Source organism: Heliangelus exortis, chromosome 3 (genome assembly GCF_036169615.1).
Source record: "Heliangelus exortis chromosome 3, bHelExo1.hap1, whole genome shotgun sequence".
In the NCBI taxonomy this organism is placed as follows: Eukaryota; Metazoa; Chordata; class Aves; order Apodiformes; family Trochilidae; genus Heliangelus; species Heliangelus exortis.
In genome coordinates, this window is record NC_092424.1 from 14,437,861 (window position 1) to 14,465,712 (window position 27,852).

General features: G+C 33.9%; 1 protein-coding gene across 1 annotated transcript in view; it reads left to right on the plus strand.

The window, feature by feature from the left end:
- The window catches only part of DNAH8 (dynein axonemal heavy chain 8), a 126,210-nt gene that overhangs the window by 27,636 nt on the left and 70,722 nt on the right, over positions 1 to 27,852 (plus strand). Inside the window, exons 21-42 of the mRNA XM_071739367.1 lie at positions 1,955 to 2,074; positions 2,888 to 3,029; positions 3,929 to 4,044; positions 4,959 to 5,065; positions 6,393 to 6,495; positions 9,124 to 9,331; positions 11,176 to 11,369; positions 12,898 to 13,024; positions 15,242 to 15,477; positions 17,014 to 17,118; positions 18,132 to 18,245; positions 18,817 to 18,879; positions 19,978 to 20,078; positions 21,003 to 21,140; positions 22,205 to 22,445; positions 23,433 to 23,632; positions 23,979 to 24,132; positions 24,230 to 24,393; positions 24,549 to 24,651; positions 25,224 to 25,328; positions 25,591 to 25,752; positions 27,599 to 27,823. Coding sequence (XP_071595468.1) covers positions 1,955 to 2,074; positions 2,888 to 3,029; positions 3,929 to 4,044; positions 4,959 to 5,065; positions 6,393 to 6,495; positions 9,124 to 9,331; positions 11,176 to 11,369; positions 12,898 to 13,024; positions 15,242 to 15,477; positions 17,014 to 17,118; positions 18,132 to 18,245; positions 18,817 to 18,879; positions 19,978 to 20,078; positions 21,003 to 21,140; positions 22,205 to 22,445; positions 23,433 to 23,632; positions 23,979 to 24,132; positions 24,230 to 24,393; positions 24,549 to 24,651; positions 25,224 to 25,328; positions 25,591 to 25,752; positions 27,599 to 27,823 — 3,228 coding nt within the window. The remainder of the gene's footprint in view (positions 1 to 1,954; positions 2,075 to 2,887; positions 3,030 to 3,928; positions 4,045 to 4,958; positions 5,066 to 6,392; positions 6,496 to 9,123; positions 9,332 to 11,175; positions 11,370 to 12,897; positions 13,025 to 15,241; positions 15,478 to 17,013; positions 17,119 to 18,131; positions 18,246 to 18,816; positions 18,880 to 19,977; positions 20,079 to 21,002; positions 21,141 to 22,204; positions 22,446 to 23,432; positions 23,633 to 23,978; positions 24,133 to 24,229; positions 24,394 to 24,548; positions 24,652 to 25,223; positions 25,329 to 25,590; positions 25,753 to 27,598; positions 27,824 to 27,852) is intronic.

Below are 27,852 nucleotides of genomic sequence, written 5' to 3' on the forward strand. Positions count from 1 at the left end.
CTCTCAAATGTTCAATCTTTGCTTCCATTCTTGCAGTAGAATTTATTTCTACTTGTCCTCGGGTTCTGTGAGTACCACTCTGATTTTCAGAGTCAACCTCTGCTGTCTTTATATGATTGTCTATGATTGGAGTTGGAAACAAGATACTCCCACATAAACAGTGTCCAGTGGAGAACTTTTTAGCATTAATTGTATTCATAGCAGGCATGCTGTGAAACTGGCTCTTCTTTGGGCAGTAAATACAATAATGAAAGCAAGTGTGCTTTCCATCACAGTTCTCTACTAAGTCTGTGGTTTTTTTCCCCCTCAGTGTTTGCCACATAACTTCTTAATCCTTTTGATTCCATTAGCATTCTTGAGGACCTGTATTTGTTATTTGTCTTCTCACGACTTTACCCTAATAGTCAGATCATCCTTCAGGCTTGGTGGTTGATACATGGCTATGATATCTCCTACCAGCATCATAAATTGTGGTGTCTCCAGTGGTAGGAAGCTGTTATTACTGTTATTACTGTTGGGTGCATACACTTTCTTTTTCATGGCAGAAAACCATGATTCTGATCAAGTCCTCTGTTTGCCAGTGAAATCCCAAGCTGAAAAAAAGATTGGCTCTTTAAGAAATTGACAGTTCTCTGAGCTTGACTATATCTGAAATAATCATGTCTTTTGGAGATACACTGTTTTCTGTAAATATATAGGTTGCGTTCATTTCTGACTTTCTTACCCCTCCCATATCAATACAAAAGATATAAACTTAGCTAGATGCTTGATTACTATGAAGGGGATTTTGTAAACAAATAGGGAAAAGTGATATAAAACAGAAGCACAAGTAGTGTTGTGACAACAAGATAGGGTATCCCAGATGCAGAATATTTCAAGAAAAAAATTAAAAATAGGACAATCAGTTTTATTTGGATTCTGCCACTTGGTGAAGTGTCACTTCACTACAGTTGAGTGAATGCTAGTAATGATGTCATTTAGAATAAAAAACCCAGTGAAAAAGCTATGCTGAGTAAGAGGGAGAAGGGCTGAATACTAAACCATTGAGGTTACAGCAGCATCCTGCTTGCCTTACAACTACATTCATGTCCAGTAAGATAAGAATCTAATAATCTTATATGAATATAGCTTGGTTTTTTACTCTGTTTTATTTAGTCTGGCAGCAGTGTATCCTGCATAACTACAGTGACCTGGGGTCTAACTTACTATGGCTCCCTGTCTGCCAAAAATTACTGTTGAAACAGCAAGGATTTTTCAGGAGTCTAACATGGACAACATTGTTCTTCTTGTTCCATCAATACCTAAACTTTCAGGACAGAAGAAAAACAAGTTTAAAGAATCTATTCTTCATCTTGGGACCACTTTCTGATGAGGTTCTCAGGGCAAGGGAGACAATTCTCATTTTTAAAGGACTGCCTGAAATGAGTTTGTGCATACTACTAATCATTTTAGAGTTGTGTTACCACATTGTGTAGGCTCTTATCAGTTGAGTTCATGTTTTCTGTGACAGTATTAACCATGTAATTTCCAGACTTACACCTGTTCTTTCATTGTTCATATTTCAGATTGTCTACAGTGCAATATGTTAACAGAGGGTACTTGTCTCCCTGAATTCCCTCTGTAGATAAGAGAAAAATGATAATGCACAATAAAAGCAGCCTATATTTAGCCACTGTAAATATCCTCTAAGTCACCATACCTCATACGGGATTTCTGTGCTTCTTTTTTTCACCATTTCTCTCTTCTTCAGGTCTTTTGTCTTGGTGCCTTTTTTTTTTTCTTTTTTTTCCTGTTAGGATTCACTTTCTTAGAGGTTTTTATACTATGTAAGGTTCTTGCATTTTCACTGGGTAGAGAGATACAATTTTTATTTTTTTGTTGCAAGTCCCTAAAATTGAATGTATTATGATTTAAGATAAGTGTACATTATTAATACAGTTTTCTTTTTTTTTAGGTTAATTATCTAAGAGAAATCCGGATTGATTTAATGTTAGAGGAAATAGCAAATACTCTTTTAATTGTCTTACCGTCAGAGGGTCCTATTGAAATAGAGGATTTGGTGACCTCCAATGAGGTGTGTGCCACCTAACACCTTCAAACTTAAATTCTTGAGAATGTTAGAAACAAATCTCTAGTTAACTTATGTAAAGCTAGAACAGTGTATTCACTGTAGAAATACAGAATTCTTGATTAAAATATAATAGTTGAAATATTTTAAATGCAGGCAAATTTCTTCTTAGCTTTAGTATTTAAGCTTTATTATTTATTTAAGCTTTAGTATCTCATAGATAATTTTTATTTATTTAACTGCTTCACAAGCAGATAAGATGGGTTTTTTTGTATGAAGATACCTAGACACATGCAGCCTTTGTTTTTCCCCCATATTTTTTCCAAATTTTTTTTTCTAAATTTTTTTTTTCAAAATTTTTAAAGGGAAAAGCAAAAAAATACTTTCCAACTATTATATTTGGGAATGTGAAAGTTTTCTTGATTCCTAATGAGGCTAAAAATTAATGTAGTAAGCTAATTAGTCTCCCTTCAATGTTCAGGAGTGTCTTCTGGCCCTTAAAAATACCATTGCATTAAAAAATATAAACTCATTAAAACCATGGTGATAATGGTTTAGTGATATGCCATATATGGCATATGATATATGGCATATGATATGTAATACAGAACATAAAAATAATTCAATATTTTTATAATTTTGACTAAAGATTTTGAGTTTGGCTTCTCAGTTTTCTTTTTAAATTGTTGCTTTTTCATTGAAAAAGTCTCTGTCTAAAGAATAAACTATTCAGGGAAATGAACTGGCTCTCCATGAAGGGGAACAGTAATAAGATAAAAAGTGATGTTAAGATAAGAATCTGATATTTTTATTTAACAGCATTACACAGTGGAATGTGCTACGTTACTGAACCACAAAAGCAGGAACGTTGAAGATGCTGTTCAAGAATTATTATCTGTACTTAAAACTAACTATGAAAGCAAAGATTCTAAGAAAACCACAGAAAAACAAGTAACACAAGGTAGATAACGTTCATCATCAATAACAATTTCTATCCCAAGTTCTGTGCATTTAGCTACTACATATAAAAATCGAATTGTTTGAGCTAATTTTCTTCAGACTTCTCCCTCCCACTACAGTTTCATCTGTATCACAGTTCTGCCTTAATTTACAACTGTTAAACTAAACCACTATCCTATGAAATACAGAGGTAATTCAGAATTGGTGGAATTTCTAGAGTTAAACTATGTTCTTCTGTCTCGATTGCTAAAGTATTTGCTCTAGAGGAAGAATGTTATGATTCCATTTCTTTTAGTCACCGACTAGAACTTTCCCCCCATCCTTTGTAAATGTTGTTCCTCCCTTCTCAGCCATGCTGGGTACTTGGTACTGTCCCTTTCTTTGTCATTCACTGAGTTGTATCTCAAATAGTAGGGCTTTACTGGCTGATGAGTTTAAATCAGTACAGCCATTGGACTATCACCAGTTAACATCAACAAATGTCACAGCTGATCAGTCTGACTCATTCCCACTGCTCTGGGCTGTGTTAGAAAGATTTTAGAAGGTCCTGCATCACAATAGGAGAAATGGTTTGTAGCTGGAGAAAAATGTGTTTTAAAGGAAAAGTATTTTCAGGTTTAATCAGTAACAGAGGTACTTACACAGGATTTTTTCATTCTGGATTAAGTTTCCTCCATATAGAGAGGCTCCAGAGACAGTCAGGGTCAGTACTCCAGACAGTTCAGTAAAATGCAAATAGAAAAATCTGATTAAATACTTGTCAGTATTTTTTAAATTGTTTATACTGATTTTTTTTTCCATTTACAGCTGACATATCCATGTCTTATTGCCTGTCTTTAGCAATTAAATATTTGTAGTGCATGGTGTTTACTATTGCCTTTTTTTTTTTTTAATTTACAGTAAAAGTAAAACGTGCAATGTTTGGAGATAATGAAGAAGAGACAGGAAAGACTGCTTCTACAGCTCCTCCTGGTGATAGCAGCAAGAGTGATGATAAAGAAGATTACTTTAAGAAGGTATTTTGTGATAAGAAAGGAATTATTTTTCAGATTAGGAAACAGTATCTTTCATAACTGAATATCCTCCATGTTACAGAAAAACATCACATAGAGAATATCAAATGTCATGTAAAAATTATGAAATAGGTTTCCTGCAAAGTAAGTTTAAGGTGGATTTTAGCTTTCACTAGTAGATTCCATGTTATTTCACTTATCACCTTTATTGAGCAACTTCTTGATATGTGAGTGGTAAGTGTAGGAGTTGGGAGAGAACATTGTGCCTAAGCCATAACACAAACTTTCTTTCTTGCATGGGCAGAAACATTAATCCTTTCTATCCTTCTCTTCCAACTTTACTAAAAAATGTAGATCTTTGTACTTTTTTCTTGAATATGGTCTCCATATCCAGCAGGGGAGGGGAGCAAAAGCAGAGAACAAAGATTTACAAATTTGCAAGCAGAAATGCATTAATATTAGAAGGTTGTATTCTGTTCTTTTGTGGTAGTGATCATGAGATGTTTCTGTATTTTTATGTTATTCTTAATCCAGTACGGTCAGATTTTACTGTATTTTTCTCTTACCTGAAAAGGGTATGTATGCACCAGTGTTCTGGCATAATTCATCGTGGCTTTTTAATTTGGAGACCTTTCTGAAGGTGAACGAGACTTCATGCACCAGATCTCAATATTCCATCTCCGAATAAGGCAAAAACTGTCTCTCCTCAGATGTTACATTCTCATTTTTTATGCAACTTTTACTTATTTGCTCACACACTATTTTTCCCCCAACTTCTCCCCCTATCTTTCTCATGTAACTTACAGCATAAATTCATTCTGAAAAAAACTAATATATTTGACTTAAAACTTTATGAAATAATCTTCAGGTTCTTGTCTGAATACAATACTTAATAAAATATGTTTTATTTATTACAGAAAAGTGATGACTTGATTGCCTATTTCAGTCACCAGCTGCTAGACAGTCTCCAGAAAGCGACCCGACTGTCTTTGGATAATCTTAAGAAAAGAATATTAGTTTCAAAGTAAGTTGAAAATTGAAGCCCTTCAGTAGTACTATAAGAAAAAAGTTATTTTTGTGTTAATATAGTAATACATATATACATTCATATGTGTAATGATATATGTGCATATATCATTAGTCTAACAGTTCCAGGCTTCTTAGACTTCTTAGCTCAAGAAGAGCCTGGAGAGCATTCACCTTTTGCAGTAATGCTTTACCTGCCCCCTCAACCCCCCTTTTTTTTTTTTTTTTTAATGCTTTAATTCCCTATGTTATTAGTTATAGTCTGTTCTTTTTTCGTTGTTGTTCAGAAAAACAATTATTTTTCTATTTTTTCCCCTCTGCCTGCACCCTTTTGGTTTTATTCCCATATATTTCCCCCAGAATTGCTTTCAAAATGCTGTTAGTCCAGCATTATCCCACGCAAATGACTAGGATGACCATTCTGTCACACATGTCAGGGTGCTCGTTTGTTCTTCTCATTTTAGGTTATTTCTCTAAACATGGCTATACAATCAGAGTTGTTTTGCATGGGTTAAAGATCATCTCTGCACTCTTTATGAATTCTGTATGATAATGGCGAGGTCCATACGATTTCATCATTCTCCTCTATTTAGTGCCATTTCCACAGATTCTTCTGTGCTGGAACAGGTGTACACTTCAGAAAAAAAAAATTGCTTCAGTGTATTGTAGCCCACTTAAAATTCTGTTAAGAAAAATCTCATAAGAGAATTTATTTGAAGCTGGTGAAGTTGGTGTTTTGTCATTAACGTGTTTGTTGAAATTTTTTCTTTTTCTGACAACATCTTTCATAGAAAATATATTGAAATCCTGATCTTTTTGAAATCAGTAAGACTTTGGTTTTAGTTTTAGTTTTGAGTGGCCTTCGGTCATGTATTTGTCATTTTGCTCTGGCTTGACATCTTTGAAACATTTTTCTTTTCTATGTAATATTTATCTAAAATGTAATGAGGCGATGTTTAATCTTTATAGGATGTTGAATTGTATAGTCAGTGAAAACTTGTTGAGCCCTACTCAAAGCACTGGCAGGGTTCCATTGTTGTTAAACTGAGACATTAAAATCCAGAATCAAAAAATATTCTGGATTTAAAAATTCTGAAAATAATGGCTGGATCCAAGGTAACCTTTGCCTGAATGATGGAGCTCTGGCTAATATCTTTAGCCTTTAAACAAGAAGTTTTCATAAGCTTTATCCATAGTTCATAACTTAATATGAAAGTTTTTAATATGAAGTTTGCACAGAGAAGGCAGCTCAAAATTGTATTTCTAAGATAATTTGGGAAGGTTCATGGTGAAGTATTTATTACATGTTTCAAAATTATTTTCAGCAAAACTGCATTTGATGAAGCCAAATCTTCTGTTCCTCCTGACAAATCTGAAGAGGTTGCTTCTTTTCTAAAAGCAGAAGTACACCTTGTTATTCCCAATGTGGTAAGTTATATGTCATATAGATAAAGTAAAATTCATTATATTACAGTTATCTCTGCATTTGCACAAGTGTAGAATGTGTGCACACTTGCTGAATCAGCATCCATTCCAAAGGAGAACAGTTGCTCTGGTCTTTCACTGAGAGACCTGATGAAATGCACTCAAGAGACCCCTATGTTCCTGATTTCTGTCTTAGTGGTACTGGCAGAACCTTTTATTGTTCTGGTGTGTTTCAGTATTTCAGAAATTGCATTGTAAGCTGTTCATCACTGTTCTTTGCAGAATGATTACAGTGCTCCTTCACATGAAGCAGTTGCATTGCTAGAACAGATTTTTCTTTTTGTTTTTTTGGTTTCTTTGTTTGGTTTGTATTTTTTTGTTTGTTTGTTTTGGTTTGGGTTTTTTTGTTGTTGTTTTTTGTGTTTTTTTGGTTAGTGTTTGGGTTTTTTGTTTCATTTTAAAAACTCTTTTGTTCCTTGTGTAATTTAAATCCTTTGCTGGATAAAAATAGTGAATGTTATCTTTGCTCAGCTTGACTTTAGTAATCTAATAGGATGCAAGATGACCAGAGGGAGGAAGACTGAACAAAAAATAGTAGATTCAAAACCAAGAAAACAACTGTGGATTTTTGTGTACAGAGAGCAAACAGGCCACTTGATTGCAAAGAACTAATACATGTGTTTGCTTTTCTTTTGTAGAGTAAGATAATTCAGTGTCAGCAGTTAGTATGGCATTTTCTTTTGCTTATGAGAAAGGAACTTAATATTATCCAATTATCTTATGAAAATAAAAGTTCATGAAATTCGCATGAAAGAAAGGTTCAGTTCTAAGGTGATATTCATTTGACATTAGATTGCTTTTCATATCACCATTCTGTTGTACTTTCAAAGTGTGTGTGTATACATGATAAATAAGGTCTGTCAAACTGTAGAATTTTCACCTTTTGTTGATATTTGTATAAACATAAAGCCCTGAGCTCCACCCACTGCAAAGAGAAGTGCATCTGCCTGTCTTTCCAGTCCTCTGAAATTCCTGCCTGATCCAGAACAGTAATCAAGTAATGCTGGGTAAAATACCACTTTGCTAATGCTGATGAGATTTTGCAGGATCCTTGCTTTTGTGTATGCAAATGCTGAATCTGTGAAATTGATTTCTAAAACATCAGAATTGCTTTAAAGCAGTTTATATCCCGGTCCTGAACGCTTCTGTGGATGCTTTCATCATTTCAAAGTGTGACAGCTTGCACATGAAAGCTTTAATATGATGCTCTAAGGACTATATTTGAGGATTGGTTGATTGATTGATTGGTTGATTGATTGATCACTCTTGTGATATTTCGTTAAATAAGTCCTGTTTTTCTGTTCTTTCTTGGACCACTCTCAGGTAGATTTCTTCTCCTCAGTATTTTGCAGAAACTGCTGTGTGCCTTTATTCCATCTTTTTCTACAAAAGACAGCACAAAGTCACAATTAGCATCATTGCTCCAATACAGTTAAAAAAAAAAGGGTTAAGGAACTTACTGCTGTTTTTAGACTACTGAATAAACCAGTCTATAAGCTGTTCTTTGACTTCAAACTGAGCTGATGTGAAATGGTGCATTATCCACCGTAGTAAATTCTTTTCTTTCTGAATCTAGGAATTTCTTCCTAACACCATTTGAATGAAGCCTCTGTCATGTTTTGTGTGCCAAACTGTGCCTGAATTTTTCCTGGGAGAGAGGGGTGGTTTTGCATCATCCCAAGCTATGCTAAGGAAGCATATTACCATTTACAGAGTGTGGATTATGGCAGACCAGGGTCTGTGTTTTAACCCCATGCTGTTTGCTCGTTGTTCTTGACTGAGATCGAGAAGCCTTGTTTCCCTCCCATTTCTTGTTACCTTGAGTTTTCTTTCTCTTCTGGCTTAGGTATTAGATTGCTCTGAGAATTATGGTACAAAATCCTTGCCATATATACATGTTGAGCTCTTCGGGGCTACTGCATAGAGTTAGGGTAATTTACTAAACACTGTACTCTTGCAAAAGTTTTCTTGCCTTTGGTTGAAAATAAAAATTTAGCACCAATTCAACCTGTGACACTTTGATCCAGGTGGTTTTGTTTGCTTGAAACTACATATGTTGTGAATATATGTATAGATAAGCACTTAGAAGGAGAGGGAGAAGTTGTATGGCTGTAAATCTTTAAAATGAGCTGTCTGTATATATTTTTATGACAATGCCTCTTACAGACCTCTCTTATAGATTTAGGATCTAGTGGTTAAGAGCAACAGAGAGGTAGATCTTGGCCTGCAATTTTTAATGCTTTGTGATTCTACAGTGCAGGAAACAAGGCTTGGAATGTATTCCCACACCCATTAAAAACATTGTAATTTTTTAAAAAATCATTTAAAAGCCACAAATTGATCTGCTTGCAGACATTTTATCCACAGCATCTCTGCACAGATAGTAGGTCAGTACAACATGTTTTATTTCTTTAGAGGCAATTATGAACTAGAGAAATGGTTAAAGTTACATTTTCCAGCTTCTCTTCTGGGACAAGTTCTGCAGTTCACTGTGTGTGGAATAAAGCTGAGATCTTAGAAAATTACAGTCAGTTGCATTTTTTTCAACAATATTTCAACTGTTTCAAATAGGTAATCGTTCCTAGTTTAGATGATATGCAGCAAGCCATCAATCGTGTGATTCATTTAATACTGGAAGTAAGTCGTGGAGTTGCTCAGTGGGGACAGAAACATTTGCAGAAATCTTGTTTGAAAAGAGAATCGGGCACACGACAGATATCTTCAGGACGCTTGGCATCACGGAGGAAAACAATCACAAAATGGGCCAAACAGTCACAAAGTAAGTGAGCACATACTTTTTAGTTTAATAAAAATGCCATATACGAAATACATGTGAGTAAACTCACTTTTCTTCAGAGAGGACAGCTTTGGATTATTTTGAATTAATTTGTAGCATTTATATTCATTTAATTAGTTGTATTCTTAAGAAATAGCTTTTCAGGCTTATCTAAGTGTTAAAACTCTGAGAAACAATAAGCAAACAAAAAAATGATAGAAGAATGTCTAGATTCTGAATCTCCTATTTAAAATTTGAGGCATAGTAAGCTTGTTAATTTATCTTTTTACCAATTTACTTTAGAATATAGCCATAATAATATAGTTGAAACCATAAACAACAATTTAAAATTATCTCTCACTGGAATATTGAGATAGAACAGGAGATAGTTTAATAATTAGATTTCAGTAAGCATTTGTTTGCTGGGTATATTTCTACAATAAAACCCTTTAAGCTTTTTTTCATGGGAATATAACTGTAGGTTATTCTAATATTTTCGTATTCATAATATTCATAAATATTCAAATATTCATAAATTTTTACCATCTGGTTGTCTTAGCTGCTTGGCTGAGCCAGTGATCTGCAATACAGTTGATAGTCCAGAGCTGGGACTTTTTTCTTCTACTGATGTGCTTGGTATGATTTTAGCATCTTTAATGGGCTTCAAGCAGGGTGGAAGGAAACTGTCCTCATTAGACAGGCAGAGGCTTTTCCACTGCTGTGTCAAAATACATCAGCAAGTAACCATCTTCATCACCCTTAAACTGCTCATCAGCAACACCTGGGAGCACATGTTAATGAGATTTTTAGATTATACTGGCAAGGATGGCTCATTTGAGACTTTGTTTTCAGTGACCAGATCCCTGAAAAGGACTTCAGACTAAAAGAGAAGTTGGAGTTGCATTAAATCTGCCCATTAAACAATGTGTGTGATGGGAACAGCAGATATTTCCTCTCCGTTCTCTTAAATCTGCTTCAAAATGCTCAGGCATAAATATTACAGAAGGAGCTCATTAGATCTCAGGAATATCAGTGTCTATATTGACCTTGATTGTCTCCATAATTCATCAAAGATGAAAGAGGAACCTAATAAAGTGCGTTTTATTTTACTTCTATCTAGGCTTACCTATAATTCTTAAAGGAGAGGGGGCTTCTCATTCAATTATAGCAGCAGCTACCAGTGTCTAAAATGTGTTTGGAAACATATTTGGAGGCAAGAGGTTTAGGTCCTTTCTCTTCTTTCTTGTATTGTGTGAGTTTTTTTTTGGTTGGTTGGCTGTTTTTTTTTATCCATTCAGTTCCATCCTCTTTCAGACAAGACTCAAAAGACTGACAATAGCAGTTTATAGGACAAGCACAGCTCCCAGACATGGCAATTTTTTTTTTATGTGCTCATTACTATGCAGCTTGGCAAAGTTCAGCTTCTGTGACCACTAAATAAAGTAACAAGATGTCAATTATTTGAAGTATGTTATATACCAAGAAACTGACACGTTTTAAAGGATTTTATATAATTAAAAAATGTAATATAGGCATTAAAAATATAAAACAACACAGAATATTTATGAGGCCTTGTTTTCTTGTAACAATTCAATTACATTGGAAAAAACAAAATTAATGATTTAAGAAGACTATTTTCATCTGGAAACATTTCATTCTAGACTGAATTTGCTCTGGCTGTATAGAGCCTGGCTTGAACTAGCACTTGGTGCTTTTATATTAAACTGTCAGACAGACATTTGCCGGAGGTTATTTAGCCTTGCTGAACATCATAGTTTAAATTGACATTCATAGGTTTAGAAGAGTTTTAAACTTTCATTCATTTACATAGAATTTTTTTTTTCCAGGACGAGCCACTGATGCACATGTCAGAAAGTTAAGAAATTTTTATTCAGGTGTTTCAGGACATGAAGATATTTCTAAATTAGTTAGTCTCCTCTCTTCTTCTGTGAATTCTGTAAGAGAAGTAGCTAGTGAAGTTCTTCAGGACTTTCAGAAATATAACGTGCTGTGGACAGAAGACAAAGATGCTGAAGTTCAGGTGAGTTTGGTGATGATTACGTACTGGACCTTATTAATCTGCATTTTGAAAAGATTGGGGAAAGAATCAAGGAAAAAGATGTAGAAAACACATTATCGGCTGGAATTCTTATTTTGTCTTTTTATAGTAATAGTAGTATATTTTCTAAGAAGAAGTAGTAGAATGCTAACTAATTTTTGTGTTGCTGGTTGGCTTTTCCTGCTTCTGTGCCATTATAGATATACATAAACTGATCCTAATTCATTAATTGCTTTCATTTTTGTTTGTGGAACTCAGGATTTGAGGCCACAAGAAACTACCCCAATCTGACATAATGTATACTAGAATACACAGAAATTCCCACAGCAGCAGTGCCAGTAATTGTGCACTTTTCTCTATCAAAAGCACTTATTTTAGTTTAATATATAATTTTACTTGTGATCCTTCCTGTAGTTAGTTTAGGAGGTGAGTTCTGCTATTCAAAGCTGCTGTTAATTTCCTGGGGTTTTGAACTCTATGTTGGATCCTCAGCTGTGGTAGGAAGGTATAGTGTCTACTGCAGCAAAAGAAAGGTTTCCAGGAACTAGAGGTCTCTGGGACTTCTGCTTCACAATATTTCACACTATCTTTCTACAACACAGTTTTAATTCAGGTTCAGTAGAAGAAAGTTGGCTTCTATATCTACTTTGTTTAACCTTGGCTTAATTAGGTTTTCTACTCTTTTCTATTTAATAGCCTACATGATATATGCAGTGATCTGTGAATATTGCATCACCTTGTTTTACGACAGGAGAGCTTATGTGTGTCATGATGCAAGCTGTGAAGTTTGTATGGTCTAAAAGTTGAAAATTTACTGTTGGTCTAATTAAAATTTTAGATCTGCTCAAATTATTATTAATTTGATGTGAAAGAAGAATACTTCTACTGAGAAAGCCTCAAGAGTAGTGAGGGTTAAGTTTTATACATACATGCCATAGTTTCTGCATTACTTTCTTTACCACTGCTCATGCTTTTGCTGCCTACCTGGCTACTCTCAAGCAAAAAAAGAAAAAAAAAAGTATTTATATATCCCTACAACATTGTAGGCATGTTGAAAATTATTGGAACCTTTCTGAAAGGCAGCTTTTCAGAATCACAAAACTTTTCCGCAGTGGTGTTCTGCTCATGAAGCTACTTAGAAAAAGTGTTTTGTTGTGATTCACAAGCAACTAGGCTAGTGGTATAGTCTTTCTGTAACTGTAGGAATATATTTTTTGATGTCTGTTTCATCCCCTGTTTTCACAAAAACAGTAGGCAATGTTTTGGATATCCGTTTCTCTTTTTAATTTGGTTGGAATTTTCCAGCAATCTTGAGAGTTACTGACAACAAAACCAGTAAACATGAACACCTAATCACATACATTTTACTATGTTAGTGAGGCTACAGAAGGCTAAAACTAGATGTAGTGTTGGTAAACATTTTTAGTAATTCCTAGATAACTGTTACCACTTGTTTTACCAAAAATATGAAAACAGGTATTTTTTGATTGATGTTTTAAACTACACACAGGAATTTTTGGCTAGCTCTCCATCTTTGGCTGATGTTAAAGGAGAAATACTTCGCTATGCTATGTTTGAGCAAGAGGTGCAAGATTTAAAACCCACTATTCTTCTTGGTCCAATTGAATTGCATACAGGTATGACATTTTCTTATCTTTGTGCATGCAGTAAAATGATGAATATAATAGTCATGTTGTTTGGGTTATTCTCTGAAAGAAGTACAATATTAATGCAACTTACTCCCTTGACTGATCAGCTGGGGCTCACTCAGACACTTCTAAGAAATCTGACTTGCAAAAATCCTCTATTCCCCTTGCTTTCTCCTCTTTGGACTGGTGACATTAGGTTCTCTCATGGCTATGAAGTTATCATGGAAGCTTGTTGATGAGGTAATGAATATGTATGGACACACTGATTTGATCATTCTTGGCACTCATCTCTGGCAAAAGGCCAGGCAGGGGTTATAAAGAGAATTGGAAACATAAGTTACCTTCTTTCATATTGGTTCAAGTCTAGCATGTAGCTGCGGTAGCTGCTGTCTCACTTGCTGTATTTGCTTCAGCAGGAGATATGGCTCCTTAACCATCATCATGTGCAGCATCCACATCTCACAGAATATCATGTGTTTTTCTATCTGCCTCTGTTGTCTTTAAAGATGGTGAAGCTGGAATCAGGACCTGGTGCTGGAATGTGTTCCCTCATACATCAAGTGTTCCCTCAGTTCTGTACAGTATTTGCTCAGTATCTGGCCTTCTGTGTCACTAACAAGTTGGTATTTTTGATGTTGTCTGAAGAACAGGCAGATGTGGAAAAATATGTTCTGTCCAGATGAGTGCTTGATGAAGAAATAAGCCCTTTCTGTTGTGACAAAACCACAAGGATATCAATGGCACTTATGCCTTTCACTTTGCATAGTATTATGTAGCTGACAATCTTCTCTGGGACAGCATCACAGTTTGTTTTTCTTGTGTTGTTTGTTTTATTGGTTTTAATCTCTGGCAAATATTGTCATTGTTGTTATCTAGAAAAAAGTAGTAAATATATCTGTGGCCAAATATCAGTGTGGCCACATTTCTAATGAGCAACCCCCATCTTCTGAGATAGTAGATCAAGAAATAATCTCTGTGTGATTTGTCTTCCTCATACATCAGAGAAGACAGAAGCTGTACTCTTAGACTATAATTCTTTTTTAGGATCTTGGTGCCATGTTATCTCTAGCTTGCCTTCAGTGAGGGAATACTCAAAATTTTCAACCTGTTGACTTCCTCATCATCCAGTTCCTGGATGCAACTTCTTATCAATGAAATCTCTCTGGAACCAATTAAATTAACTCTGGAAAACTCTTGCTTTATATTATTCTGTGTCCAAGAGTGAGAAGAATCTGTGTATCCAGAAGAATATGGATTTTCTTGGTGACCATACTATACCCTCATCTGTGACCAGTACATCAGACAAAGTCCTGTAGGTTCAAGAACAAGGGTATTTTGTAATCTGGGGATCAGGTATTTTACTCAAACTGACCTTAGATTTGGGAATTGTCATTTACATATTCTAGCTTCTGGACAGAGTACAGTATTTTTCTTGAATTACCCTTGGCCTTCAGGAATCAGATTTTTAATGCTAATATTGACAGAAGCTGTATCTGCTGTAAAATATTTTGTGTGATCTGAAGGGTTATATGTTAGTACAAAATATTGCCTATTAAAATCCTAATTTATTCTGATAATAAGGTAAAGTGCCAATGAGTGACTTTTCTGTCTATTCAGTGTTAGTTTATCTTTGTATATTAACTGCGTATAATATATTGATATATATGATATATTAACTGCACCCTACAGTTTTAATTGTGAACTATTCCAAGTGGAAATTCACAGAATTCTGTGATGGGAATCACAGAATCTTAAAATTGTTTTGGTTGGAAAAGGCCTTTAAGACCATCAAGTCCAACCATTAACCAAGCACTGCCAACAAATCCCAACATACCATTTCCTTAGTGGATACAAACCATTTAAATATCACTGATCTTTGTGTATTTGATTAATATATATATTGAAAGTATTCTCCAAAATCTATATTAATAAGTAGGCATTTTTCTTCTTTATTGATTTTCTCTATGTGTTCTATTCAATAATCTTACCAATATGTTTTATAGATAAACTATTCAAGAGAACAGCATGAATATATTTTAAGTATTGTTGACATTGTTTGGAAACTTTTAAAATCAAGTAATTGGAAGCCTATTTGCTTTTCTTACTGGTGTTAAAGAACTGTATGTGAAGATACAGGGCTTTTTTACAGAAAAAAACCAAAAGACGTAGATTGAATAACTTTTAAAAATTATGTTTCTGAATCAGGACCACTGAAAAAAGCTTTAGCAGTTGAAGCCAAAGCCTGGAAGATTCTACTCTGTCGTTACTTAAATGAGGAATATAAGAAGAAAATGACAGACATGATGTCATTCCTAACTGAATATTTAAAGAAATTGTCTCGACCTGTGAGTGACTTAGATGACGTCAGATTTGCGATGGAAGCTTTAGCTGCCATACGGGAGAATGAAATAGAAATGGATATGACTCTGGGACCTATTGAAGTAAGATGGCTTTTAATTTTTATCTTGATTAAAATAATATTATATAATAGGAGTCATAAAATAAACTGAGAACACAAACAGTGAGTTTACTGTCCTGAAGGATCCGTGCTGAAGATGGGAAGAAGAATCTTCTTCACTGAAAGGGTTATCAAACACTGGAGCAACCTGCCCAGAGAGGTGGTTGGATCTCCATCCCTAGAGGTATTCAAAAGATGTGTAGATGTGGTACTTAGGGACATAGTTTGATGGTGGAATCAGCAGAATTAGGTTTAATGGTTGGACTTGATCTTTTCCAACCAAAATGATTCTATGATTCTATAAATACAGTATAGGAGACAACATGCAGAATTTAGCACATGAGAACACAAAAGCAAGGAGCAGTATTGTATCCATGTTAAAAAAGTAGATTTTGTTTTAGTAGTTTATGCAGTGGTTTGTAAGCCAGGAATAATACAGAGACTTTTTGAAGGCAAATATACCCAGTTTTGTGATTCAGAAGAAGTAGAGGTTAAACAAGTAAAGAAAGAACCTGAACAATAATTTCAACAATGGAAGAAATACTCGGATCTAATAAATGTTATTTCTTGGTCTGGCTGACCTCAGGCTGAAAATAAGCATGTAATAATAATAATTCTCATAGATGTTAAATAAAACAGGCAAGAGTATCTGAGTATCTGTCTAATTGCCAGATTTTACATTTGTAGGAAATTACTCAAAATTTCTAAATAAACAGAAGACCTGCAAAATTGTCAAGTGTTAACACTGATTGTTTATAACTGCTTCTGGCACTTTGAGATGAATGTTAGGATAAAGGTTCTTTCCCAAACTGATTATATTCTATTTATCTTGCAAGAGTTTACTCTCTATATTAGTGTGATGAGTTCCATTAATATCAGTAGAGTTAATAATTTTAAAAAGTCACTCTTGAGTTTTATTTCCATGACCTTCCTTTAAATAATTAAAATCTGATGGTTGCTACCAAGGAAGAGGGAACCAGACTCTTCTCAGTGGCAGCCAGTAACAGGACAAGAGGCAATGGGGACAAGTTGGGACACAATGAGTTCCATTTAACATTAAGAAAAATTTATTGTGGGGGTGCCCCGAAACTTGAACAGATTGCCCAGAGGGGTTGTGGACTTTCCATCCATGAAGATACTAAAAACTTGACATTGTCCTGGGCAACTTGATTTAGGTAACCTTGCTCTAATCAAGGGAGGTTGGACTAGGCAGTTTCCAGAGCCCCCTTTCAACCTCAGTGGTTCAGTCTACACCTCTCTCAGAAATTGAACAGGTGAGAATTCTGAGTGTAGCTATCTGCATGGAATAAACGACTGCTTATCAACCATCATAGACTGCATAGGATACATGTAACAGGTCAAAGGAGCAGCTAACAATACTCCTGCTTTTCTTCATTAAGAGAACTTTTGCCTGCCTGTTGGGACAGATTTTCTTTGAAATTTTTCCTACATATTGGATCTATTTTCCTTCAAATGAACTTAAAATGCATAGTTCCTAAGGTTATATTTTTTCATCTAGGAAGCTTATGCCATTTTAAATACTTTTGGAATTGAGATTACAAAAGAGGAATCAGAAGGAGTGGATTCACTGAGATACTCTTTTAACAAATTAAAGAAGAAAGCTGTAAGTATATAAACCCATCATTAGACATTTTCCTTCATGTGCTTTTTTCAAAGTATAAATGACAGTGTGGGACCAATTGACACTCCATTCTGTCTTCTCATTCTTGGCTTCAGTTACATACTCGTGTCTATATCTTTGATTAGCATGATCTTTTTCTAATTTTCTCTTTATAGAGCTCTTCCATATTGAAATATTATTGTAACTTTTATGTATAGGAGCTAAGGCCTGCAAGAAAATGAGAAATTTATTGTGTCTCTCTTGGCTCTTTCTGCTCTCCTTTGTTTCCAATTTTGTGTCATTCTTGTCTGATCAGGAAGATTCCTACCCTTAGATTACTTGTTTTGAAGAAGGTCCTTTACCCCAAAGTGGTTACTGGACGTTTACCTTTATACCTTAGGACAGCCCTCAAAAGATCAATTTTTATTGAATACTTTCCTGAAATGCATAAGGCTAGATGAAAATGTAGGCATTTTGTTGGAACAATTAGGTTAGACCCTGACCCACACATTAATCTGGTAAGGACTCGAGAACTCAAGAGTATATTTTAAATTTACATTTCATGCATCTTTTTTTTTCTCTCAAGCTTTTGACCAAGAATAAGAAAGTTGTTGAAGAGTAGGCTGAGCTGTCTGTGAAGAGGACCCTGACACTTCAGGGTTGTGAGAGTATTTTTGTAGGGAGGGAAGGAAGAAGGAGAATAGAATATTTATTGCCTTCCCCCCCTTTTCCATGCCCTTTTGTTCCCTCACCCCATTTTAATGGACCATGCTCACTACAAGGTGGAGGGTAAATTAAAAAAAATGTATTTTGGTTGGGTTTGGATTTTTTTCATTCCACTTTTAATCTCAAAAATTAAACATATAACAGTGCAAAAGGAAAAATTATTTGGTTTCAAATAATTTCAGTTCAGATTTTTAATACTTTTTATTCATAATTTTGTTTTATGTATAACTGAAGTATCTGTTTCTATTTTTTTAGAGAAATAACTTTTATTTTAATCTTTTGTGTGACAGATTAAAGTTCAAGATAAATTGGTTCAAGTTCAGCCTGAATTTAAGAGTAATTTGCTAGAATCAGCTGCAGTTTTTCGAGAGGATGTGTCAAACTTTGAAATTTCATATGAAACGGTAAATGAACTTAGTAGTTACCTGGGAGAGTTGTGCTTAGTTTTTCAATTTTTTTGTTTGTAGCAGTTGGATGCCAATTTTTTTCTGCTGAGCTCCTGATTGTTTGAACCCTTGGTTGCTAAACAGTCATCATTAGAGGTGAAGCTTTTCAGTATGAAGAAATAGCAGTGCACACAAGTGTAAGGAAAGAAAATTATCCCTGGTGATACAGTTTGCCATGAGATCTGAAATTAGAAATTAATTCAGAAAACACAACACATGTTGCTGCACCTTTGCTTACACATCAACATTAAAAAAACATGGTCTCAGGCCACTCACTGAGGATTTATTTTCAGCAAAGGAACAAAATATGAAAAATTCAAGGCTACTCCAGTTTAGTTAAGCTAAAGAATTTTCAATTTCATAAAAGTTATTTTTTCCTACATTTACCATTGTAAGTTTAACTTAATTGGATCTGACTACCAAAAAAAGAAAAAAAAAAGCAGCATTTTGTGATGTCCTGTAAATATGCAGTGGTCTTCAGTCACTTTGAGAATTAATATTCAAGTTTTCTTCATTGCTTATTTGAAAGGAAGGACCTATGGTTCCAAATATTCCACCTCAGGAAGCCAGTAAGAGACTACAGATCTTCCAGGTAAGAAAATAAACTGTTGGATTTCTGTATAATTAAATTAGATCCTGCTACTGGTTATCAAAACAAGTGTTGAAAAAGTCATGCTTGGTGAATGTGTGTTTGTGGATATTCTGTGTAGTATTATGTTAAATGTGCTTTTTATCAGGCAATGTTTCCTTAATGTTGAAGGATTGAGTGACTGATGTGTAACCTTGTTTCACTCTTTGCATTTTGTGAAGAAAAATTGGTTGAAATTGGAGAAATTGAAGTAATACAAGCAGTAGAAGGGGAGACTCAAGTACGACAACTCAATAATGACTGAAAAGAAGTCAGGTTTCATATCACTCATACTACCCAATCTTTTAATATTATAAAAACCAAATTTTCCATTAGATAATTATTTTTAAATTGTTATTAATTTGTTATGAAATTTAGTTCATAGACCTATAACTAGTTTTCAAGCTACTTTTAATCCTTCCTTTCTGTGCAGGTGATAGTAACCTGAAGAGTTTTTTCAGCAGGACTTTTGTCAGTCTCTTATGTATTGTATAGACTCTGTAAAAAGCACAATATTTGTGAAAAAACCTAAGTTACTAACAAACCTCCCAATGTACCTAATTGTTTATTGAAAATTGAGTGATTTTGGTTTAATTTGCTATATTTTTTATATTATTTTCCAGGATAACAATTTGTTCTTGTGGATAGTCAAAATCATTCTTTACATTTTTCTATGGTGATCAGATCCTTTAGACAGCAATTATACTATGAAAGTAATGTGTTTTTTGGTGCTCTTTGTTTTTTAAGGTTGTATGTTTTACCATCTGAAACAATTATTTTCTTTTAATTTCTTGATAGGAGGCAGAATTCTAGACGCTTCTTCAGATTATTGCTTCTTTTAAAAATGTTCACTTTTTGAGTTCAGTAAATGGATTTGAGTTTTACATTACTTGAACTGTTCTAAATTTTAAATCAAAAAACGTTTGCAGATATTTAAATATGCTTCTTACAGAATTACTTTAAGACAAGGTTACAACTCTCCAATAATTTATTATTAGACAATTTTGAATTAAAACGTTAAATATATTTTAATTTCATCTGTATCAATCTTAATTTTATCAGTCTAACTTTGATGAGCTGTGGAGAAAGTTTGTCACATACTCATCTGGTGAACAGTTGTTTGGATTGCCTGTCACGGACTATGAGGCTTTGCATAAAATCAGGTAACAGTGGAAACAGAGATGTCTTAGATATTTTTTAAGTATGTTAAAAAGGCTTAGTGTACACAAAAGAGGGAAATATTACAAGATGCAAGTTTCCAGTGCCTTAAATAAAAAATAAAAATGAAAAAAATAAAAAAAAATTTCTAATGAATTTGCCAGTAAGAAATAACTGTATTTATTTATCATGGTAACAAAACCACACCAAATTATGTTAAACATGTAGATACTATATAAAGGAGCGGGATAGTATGGCCTAGAAATATAAACCTACACTTGTATAAAAGAGATGAGTAAATTTAGTATTATGTATTAAGATAGGATGCAAAGAAGGAAAAGGCAAGAAAAGGTCAGTTTATCATCACATTTGAAAAAATATAGCTAGAGCTTTTATGAAAAAACAAACAAACAGCCTTTTGAAGAACTGTACAAAGAATCAGATTCTGAAATTTCCACACCACTCATTTCAAGAGGCTGATGATGATTCACACCAGATGAGGATCTAACCCTTTCTGTCTGTTTTTAGATTAGTGTTTTACTTCTGATTCAGAGAGTTTCCAAATTAAATGGACTCATTGTCCTCACTTGCCATGCTCTGCTTCACACTTCAAAGTCACTTCTGGCTACATAAGCCGAAGTTATGTTTCCTTTTAGATGAAGGAAAGATGAACAGAATGGAACTAGATCAAAGCAAAACTTCACACAAATATGTTTATTGTAGATATTAGGTCTTTAGCACCAACTGTCTGCTCTTTTTTGTGGATTTTATTCACAAAGTGTTATTTTCTATATGAACAAAATTAGTCTAATTGATCTACCTCTATTTTTTGTAGTAATATGACATATGCCATGTATTTAATATTATATTGTGAGATATCCAAACAGCTGATTAAAGTTATTAGTATGATTTTTTTTTTTCCCCAATAGGAAGGAGTTAGGCTTGCTTCAGAAATTGTATGGATTATATGATGCAGTAATAAATACTGTCAATGGCTATTATGAGATACTTTGGACAGATGTGGATATTGAAAAAATAAATACTGAACTTCAGGAGTTTCAAAACAGGTATGTTCATAATGTGGAATTACAACTGACATTAAATGCAATAAGATTTAGGTAACTTCAGTAAAACTATTTGATACATTTAAATACAAAACCTCTATGAATAAAGTTTATCATAAAGTAGTCATATTCTACCAGGAAGAGTGGAATAACACTATACTTTTAGTTAACCAGCCTTTTATGTGTAATTTTTATAACTGAAGGGCAGTTGAGGAGTCAAACTCCTTGACTAAACCAACCAGGATGTTAGGAGAATTGAAATTTTATTTGTAAAATTTAAGTTCTTCAGCTCAGAGGATTAACCCATTGATTTTAAGTCCTGAATACAAGAATAAAATTCTTGAGTCTTTTAGAAGATGATATAGTTTTTGAAAAAGATTTTTTGCCATTTCTAATGCATTAAGAATGATGAGTGTCTTGAATACTATGGGTTTGTAAGAAAATTACAATATTGCAATAGTGTTGAAAGCTTAGAATATTTCCTTCAAACTGTTGAGCAGACTACATGAAAGTAGTTTCATTCAGAAGTATTTTTGAACCTTTTAATATAATTTTATTTTTAGTATTTTCAGAAGTACGTATATTATTTTGTGTAAAAATGTAATATTGAAGACTAGGACAAGGCTTGTTTTACAACAGGAAAGCTGCAGAATTCAGTGCAGTCCCGAACTCTTCTGCTGCCTGATAGTCTTGTTATAAGATTGGCAAGCTCCATCCTAAAATTAGTAAAGCTTTCTTGGCACTTTCTTTGCACCCCCAGTCCTCCTAATAAAACAATATTCCAAAATCTTTAATTATTGATTTCCAAAATGAAGGCATGACTAATTGATGATGCACATTTATACTTGTGCCAGTATTTGGTGTTTCAGATTATATCTATACTACAGTTACAGAGCAGTGCAGACCTATGAAAAAAGCTTTATATCAGTCTTAGGTATGCTAAAGTCTAATTGCTGAAATACAGAGCTTCACAAGTGCTGATATAATTTAGCACTTTCTGTGTTTAAAACAATTCCTGCTTTGACAAAAGAGGCATTCACTGCTGTATCAATTTCACTCAACTGCAGGTGCCGTAGACTACCGAAAGGACTCCAACACTGGCAAGCATTTTTAGATCTCAAGACAAAAATTGATGATTTTAGTCAGTGTTGTGGTTTGTTGGAAATGATGTCCAACAAAGCAATGAAACAAAGACATTGGAATCGTATTGGTGAAACAACAGGACATCAATTTGATGTAGAATCTGAATCCTTTTCCCTTCGAAACATCATGGAAGCACCAATTCTTAAACACAAAGATGATATTGAGGTAGGTACATACAATTTTCCATTTTTATGTTCATTTGATATTGTCAACAAAATTAACTTTTTTAAAGTAATTTTTTTACTTCATTAAGGTCCCTGATTTCCATTTGGACCACATTAGTTTAAAATAATTTATATTTTATTTAGAAGTTCATATCCAGCTGTATACAGAGGTAGCAGCTGGAATAGTTGGACACTTATTTCTAGACAATCTTTTAATGTTTGTCCTGGCACTACTTTCTATTATTTTCTTAGCCCTTTTTAAACAGGGGAAAAAACAACCAGACCTGAAAATTATTGTGATACCTAATTTTTATACTCTGTGGTTCCTTAAAGATTTGTAGTAACATTGGAAATTTTAGAGGAAGGCTCCATGCTTATTAGTATTTAACAAGAACACTTTTCTAGATATTTATTATGGCTTCTTGTGAACCAGGTAACTTCAAAAGATCCCCCCACATAACCTGAAAAAACTTTCATTGGGGCTTTAAAGTTTTATAGGGAAAATATGTATGCAAAAGCTATTATTATATTTATGCTTGATTCATATGGAAGCATCCCAGAGTGATTTGCTTAATTTTGAATTTCACACCGAATTGAATAGGATGTGACTTTTTAAACCTAAACTATTCTTAGATTCTGTGAATCTATAAGTAGAAATGTGGTAAGACTGAGAGTTCCTCTGATGAAGAGTCAACATTTTACTGCAAACATTGTGGAACTGAATCAGAAATCCTGTTATGCAGAAAACAACAAAATGTGAAGCCATAGAACCTGCATTTCTTGGTGTGCATTTTTCAGCTGTCCGTGCATGTAACTTGATTGAGTGAAATTGTTAGTGTCAATTCTTCATTTGTGTGACACATCTCTGCACTGTTTTATAATATTTCTTCTATTGTTTTAAAATATTATAATGTTAGATGTGTAGCATTATGAAAGATTTTATTTCTGAAGAATGAAGATTCAAAAAAATCACTTCTTTCTTTTGCAGGATATATGCATATCAGCTACAAAGGAAAAGGATATAGAAGCTAAACTATCTCAAGTATCTGAAACTTGGGAAAGCCAAGTTCTGAGCTTTTCAGCATTCAAAGGGAGAGGAGAGCTACTGTTAAAGGGAGCTGAATCAGCAGAAATTATATCATTAATGGAGGACAGTTTAATGATTCTTGGCTCTTTACTGACAAATAGGTACTTTTAAAGTGATAGTGCATGGTTAGAAACACACTGAAATAACAACTGTCTTATTATAAGGCTAAAATGGCAGTGAATTTGAATGGGCTAATAGTTTTTCAACGGAAAAGAGTGTTACAATGTCTAATTAAGAACTTCCTCAAATGGAAGACTTTCATATATTACTAGCAAACTATTGCCTCTGTATTTCAATGTTATCAAGCTGGTAGAAACTTCCCACGAGATCCTTCTTGCTCTAAGTGGAACAAGTGTTGGTTGTTGGGTTTTTCTCACCTTTTTAAGTATTCATTTGATAATAGCTTTATTCAGAATCAAATAATTACTGCTTCTTGTCTGTTTTTAGATACAATGCACCGTTTAAAAAGGGTATTCAGAGCTGGGTTTATAAACTGAGCACCTCTACAGATGTAATAGAAGAATGGCTTGTTGTGCAGAACCTCTGGGTTTATCTTGAAGCTGTATTTGTAGGGGGAGATATTGCAAAACAGTTACCTCAGGTAAACTTTATAATGCTTGCCTATCTTTCAAAGATATCAGTGTAATAATCTCCAACAGATTATGCTGTGACAGTACTTCTGGTTTTGCTACATATAGGAAGCAAAGCGTTTTCAGAATATTGACAAATCATGGATAAGAATAATGCAACGAGCTCATGAAACCCCAAATGTCATTAGCTGCTGTGTTGGAGATGAGACTATGATGCAACTTCTCCCATATTTGCATGAACAGTTGGAACTATGTCAGAAATCACTTACAGGGTATGAATTTTTGAATTTTTAATGTATTACTATTATTGTTATTTTGTAAATAGTTTATATTAAGTATTTAAAGTATTTCAGTCCTATTTTCACTCTTATGTAGAAAACATTGAAGAGCTGAAATATTCTAATCAAAATCTTGTTCAATTTTAAAGATACTTAGAGAAGAAAAGACTCCTGTTTCCCAGATTCTTTTTTGTTTCTGATCCTGTCCTTCTTGAAATTCTTGGACAAGCAAGTGATTCTCACACAATCCAGGTACAAAATTAGTGCTTTTTTTTTCCTGTTTATAACAACACAAAACAAAGAGTATGGGAAAGCATGTAATAAATTAAAATGTAACATTTTCTTCTTACAAAAAGAAGAATGTTAATTTCTTGCTTTTTAGTCTTTAATGGAATATGATGTGGAAATATGTAACTTTAAAAAATCTTCAGAGTTCCAAACATTAAAATTTGATCCTCTCAAGTGATTTGCTGGTGGTTCCTTCCACAACTAAGCTGGCAAGAATGACCCTATAAGTCTTTCCTGCTTTGCATATTGCAGAAATCCAGTTAGTCTGGATTGCTGCTGAGAGCTGAGAGAGCTAAAGTAGCTGATCTCATGCAATAGCTATTCTCTATTCTGTTGGATGGCCCCCGGAAAATGTAAAAAACCAGCAAATTGAAATAAAATCCTACACAACTGCTTCTGTAATTGTTACCTACCAGATGGCTTGATATTCATCTGTTGCTTCAAATGAACCTTCGTTGGGTAACCTTATTTGAGATATCTTTCTATTTGCCACTGTTGTATGTTCACATTAAATGATTTCTGAATTATCCTTACAGCCACATCTGCCTTCAGTATCTGACAATATAAATGAAGTGGAGTTCCACGCAAAGGATTATGATCGCATGCTGGCAGTCATATCAAGAGAAGGAGAAAAAATTGCAGTAATTATCTGAATTATTTTTTTCCCAGAAGTGCTGCTAATAGATAAATCATTCTATTATTGAACAGATGAGTGTGTGTTAAATTGAATAATTGTGAATTACAGATGGACATTTCAAGGAATGGTGTACGAAAATTATAATATGCCTTAACTGAACCAATTTCTAGTATGTTTATTGAAGTTAAATCTGTAGTTGTCTTGAATAGAAATTTAGTAACTAACGTTCTTGAATAGAAGTTTGGTAACTATGTTCTGTTTTTCAGTTGGACACTCCAGTGCTCGCAAAAGGACCAGTAGAACTTTGGTTGCAGGATTTATTGCGTGTGCAGCAGCTTTCATTGCATGGCATAATTAGATCAGCATATTACCAAATCAGTGACCCAGGGTATGACTTGATCGGCTTTCTTTATCAGTTCCCAGCACAGGTGAGATTACACAATGTGTATTTGTGTGGCAGTCTGGTTTGTATCTGTGGGGAGGCAGGATGTAAAGATCATACACAATTGTCTATATGAGGAACTTTTCATAAAGGAAACAAGGAAATAGTTCTATTTGGTAGAAGACAATCCTTAATAGCTTCAGGTTTGGTACCTTATATATGGCATAATTTTTTTCTTGTAATTTACTTTTAAATTACTTTTTTCTTCTCTTGGAGACTATACAGTAAAGCTTATATTTTCTGTGATGGTTATTGAACCCCTTTCAGATGAAAATAAAATGTCCCAGGCAGGCTGATAATTTAAGATTGCAAGGCGTATGATTGTAGTTCTTTATCTCATAATTTACAAGACTTATTTCATAGTTCATATATTTGTCACTGTGATAATGCAGTCCAAGCAGAAGACTATCTTGAAGGATTTTTCTAGAGACTCTTCCATCATACTGATAATTAATAAATTTCATTAACCACTAGTGAATTTTTTCCATCTTGTACAATTTCTGACACTGTAAGTTGCTAATCAGTACAGTGCTGCGTGTAACTTTTTAATAGAAACTCTGCAAATATTAAAAATGACTGATACATTACTAATTTAATGAAAAATAAATTGATATACTTAAATGTTTAATAGGATTATTCTAAACCTGTATTTATGGTGTAATTATGTACTAGCAGTATTTTTTTTTTAATTTACTACTTTGAGTATAAATGGGCTGTCTTTATGGTTTTCATGTCAGACATATTGAAGTGGCTTTATTACCATCTCCAAAGAAGTTTTTTCCTATGTCTTGCTAATCCAGATATTTTTATGTTCAAAGAATTATTTAAGTTAGAAAAGGGGGGAGGGAGAAGAAGATGGTATTTGTCCATGAAGTTTAAAGTGCAGAGAAAGAAAACCTATGATAACACAGAGAAGAAAGTGGGCAAACTACTGACATTTTTTCTCCTTTTAGCTTTTTTTTGTGTCTTGGAACTTCTGTTATGGGTAGCATGAAAAAGTAAAATCCAAAGATTTAATTAGTTTTTCTCTGACTAGTTGGTCATTCTTAAAGGGAAATTGGTTTCAATTCTACTGCTGCTAGCCTGGTGATTCTCAACTGGTGAGCTATTTCCTGCCACATAGTCTCTGTAACCATGAACTCTCTACAGGTATAAGGAGTCAGAAAAGTAGAAATAGTGGACAAGTCAAATTTTTTGGTCTTGGTGCTTTGACTACGTAGGAATGTGGGGAAAACATTATTGATGCAGTTCTCCTTTATTGTTTTTTGTCACAGATGTGCCTGATACAGTAAATCAAAATCTGAGATTGTAGTTTATACACAACATCCTGTAACTCTCTCAATTTTTTTGGAAGTAAAATAATGTCTGTTTCAATGTGCTTTAGGCTGTACTTTAATCATGAGAGCATGTTAGAAAGATAGAAGTCCTTCCTATGTTCAGTAGAAATGCACAGAATTTTTTTAATGGATTCTTTAACTATGAATTAGAAATGTGAAATTTTCAGAAGGGCTTCTCCCCAGAATTTAAGACCTGTTTATATCTGTGGTACTGGAGTACACTACAGTTTATGAGTGAAACTGAGAATCATCTTTATTTCTGTGTGTGTCTTAGTATGAGGCAAATTTCCATAAAGATTTAAAAATATTATTTCAGGAGTTTCCAGTATCACAGCAGAGACAATTAATTCAGGCATCAGACAGCATCATGCTGGATGTAGTGATAATTTGGGAATCTCTGCTCCATAATTTATTGTTCTTATTACATCTAAGGCTTTATAACAAGGCTAGTGTTAATGAGGCTCTTCTTTTTTTTTCACATTTCAAAATTTGCAGGTTGGATTACTGGGAATTCAAATGTTGTGGACACGTGATTCAGAAACAGCTCTACAGAATGCTAAAGAGGACAGAAAAATCATGCAAGTAACCAATGTGAGATTTCTGGAGATTCTGAATACGCTGATTAACCAGACCACGCATGACCTTTCGAAATTTGACAGAGTGAAATTTGAAACACTTATCACCATTCATGTGCATCAGCGTGATATTTTTGATGATTTGGTAAAGTACTGATTTTAATTTCGTACAAT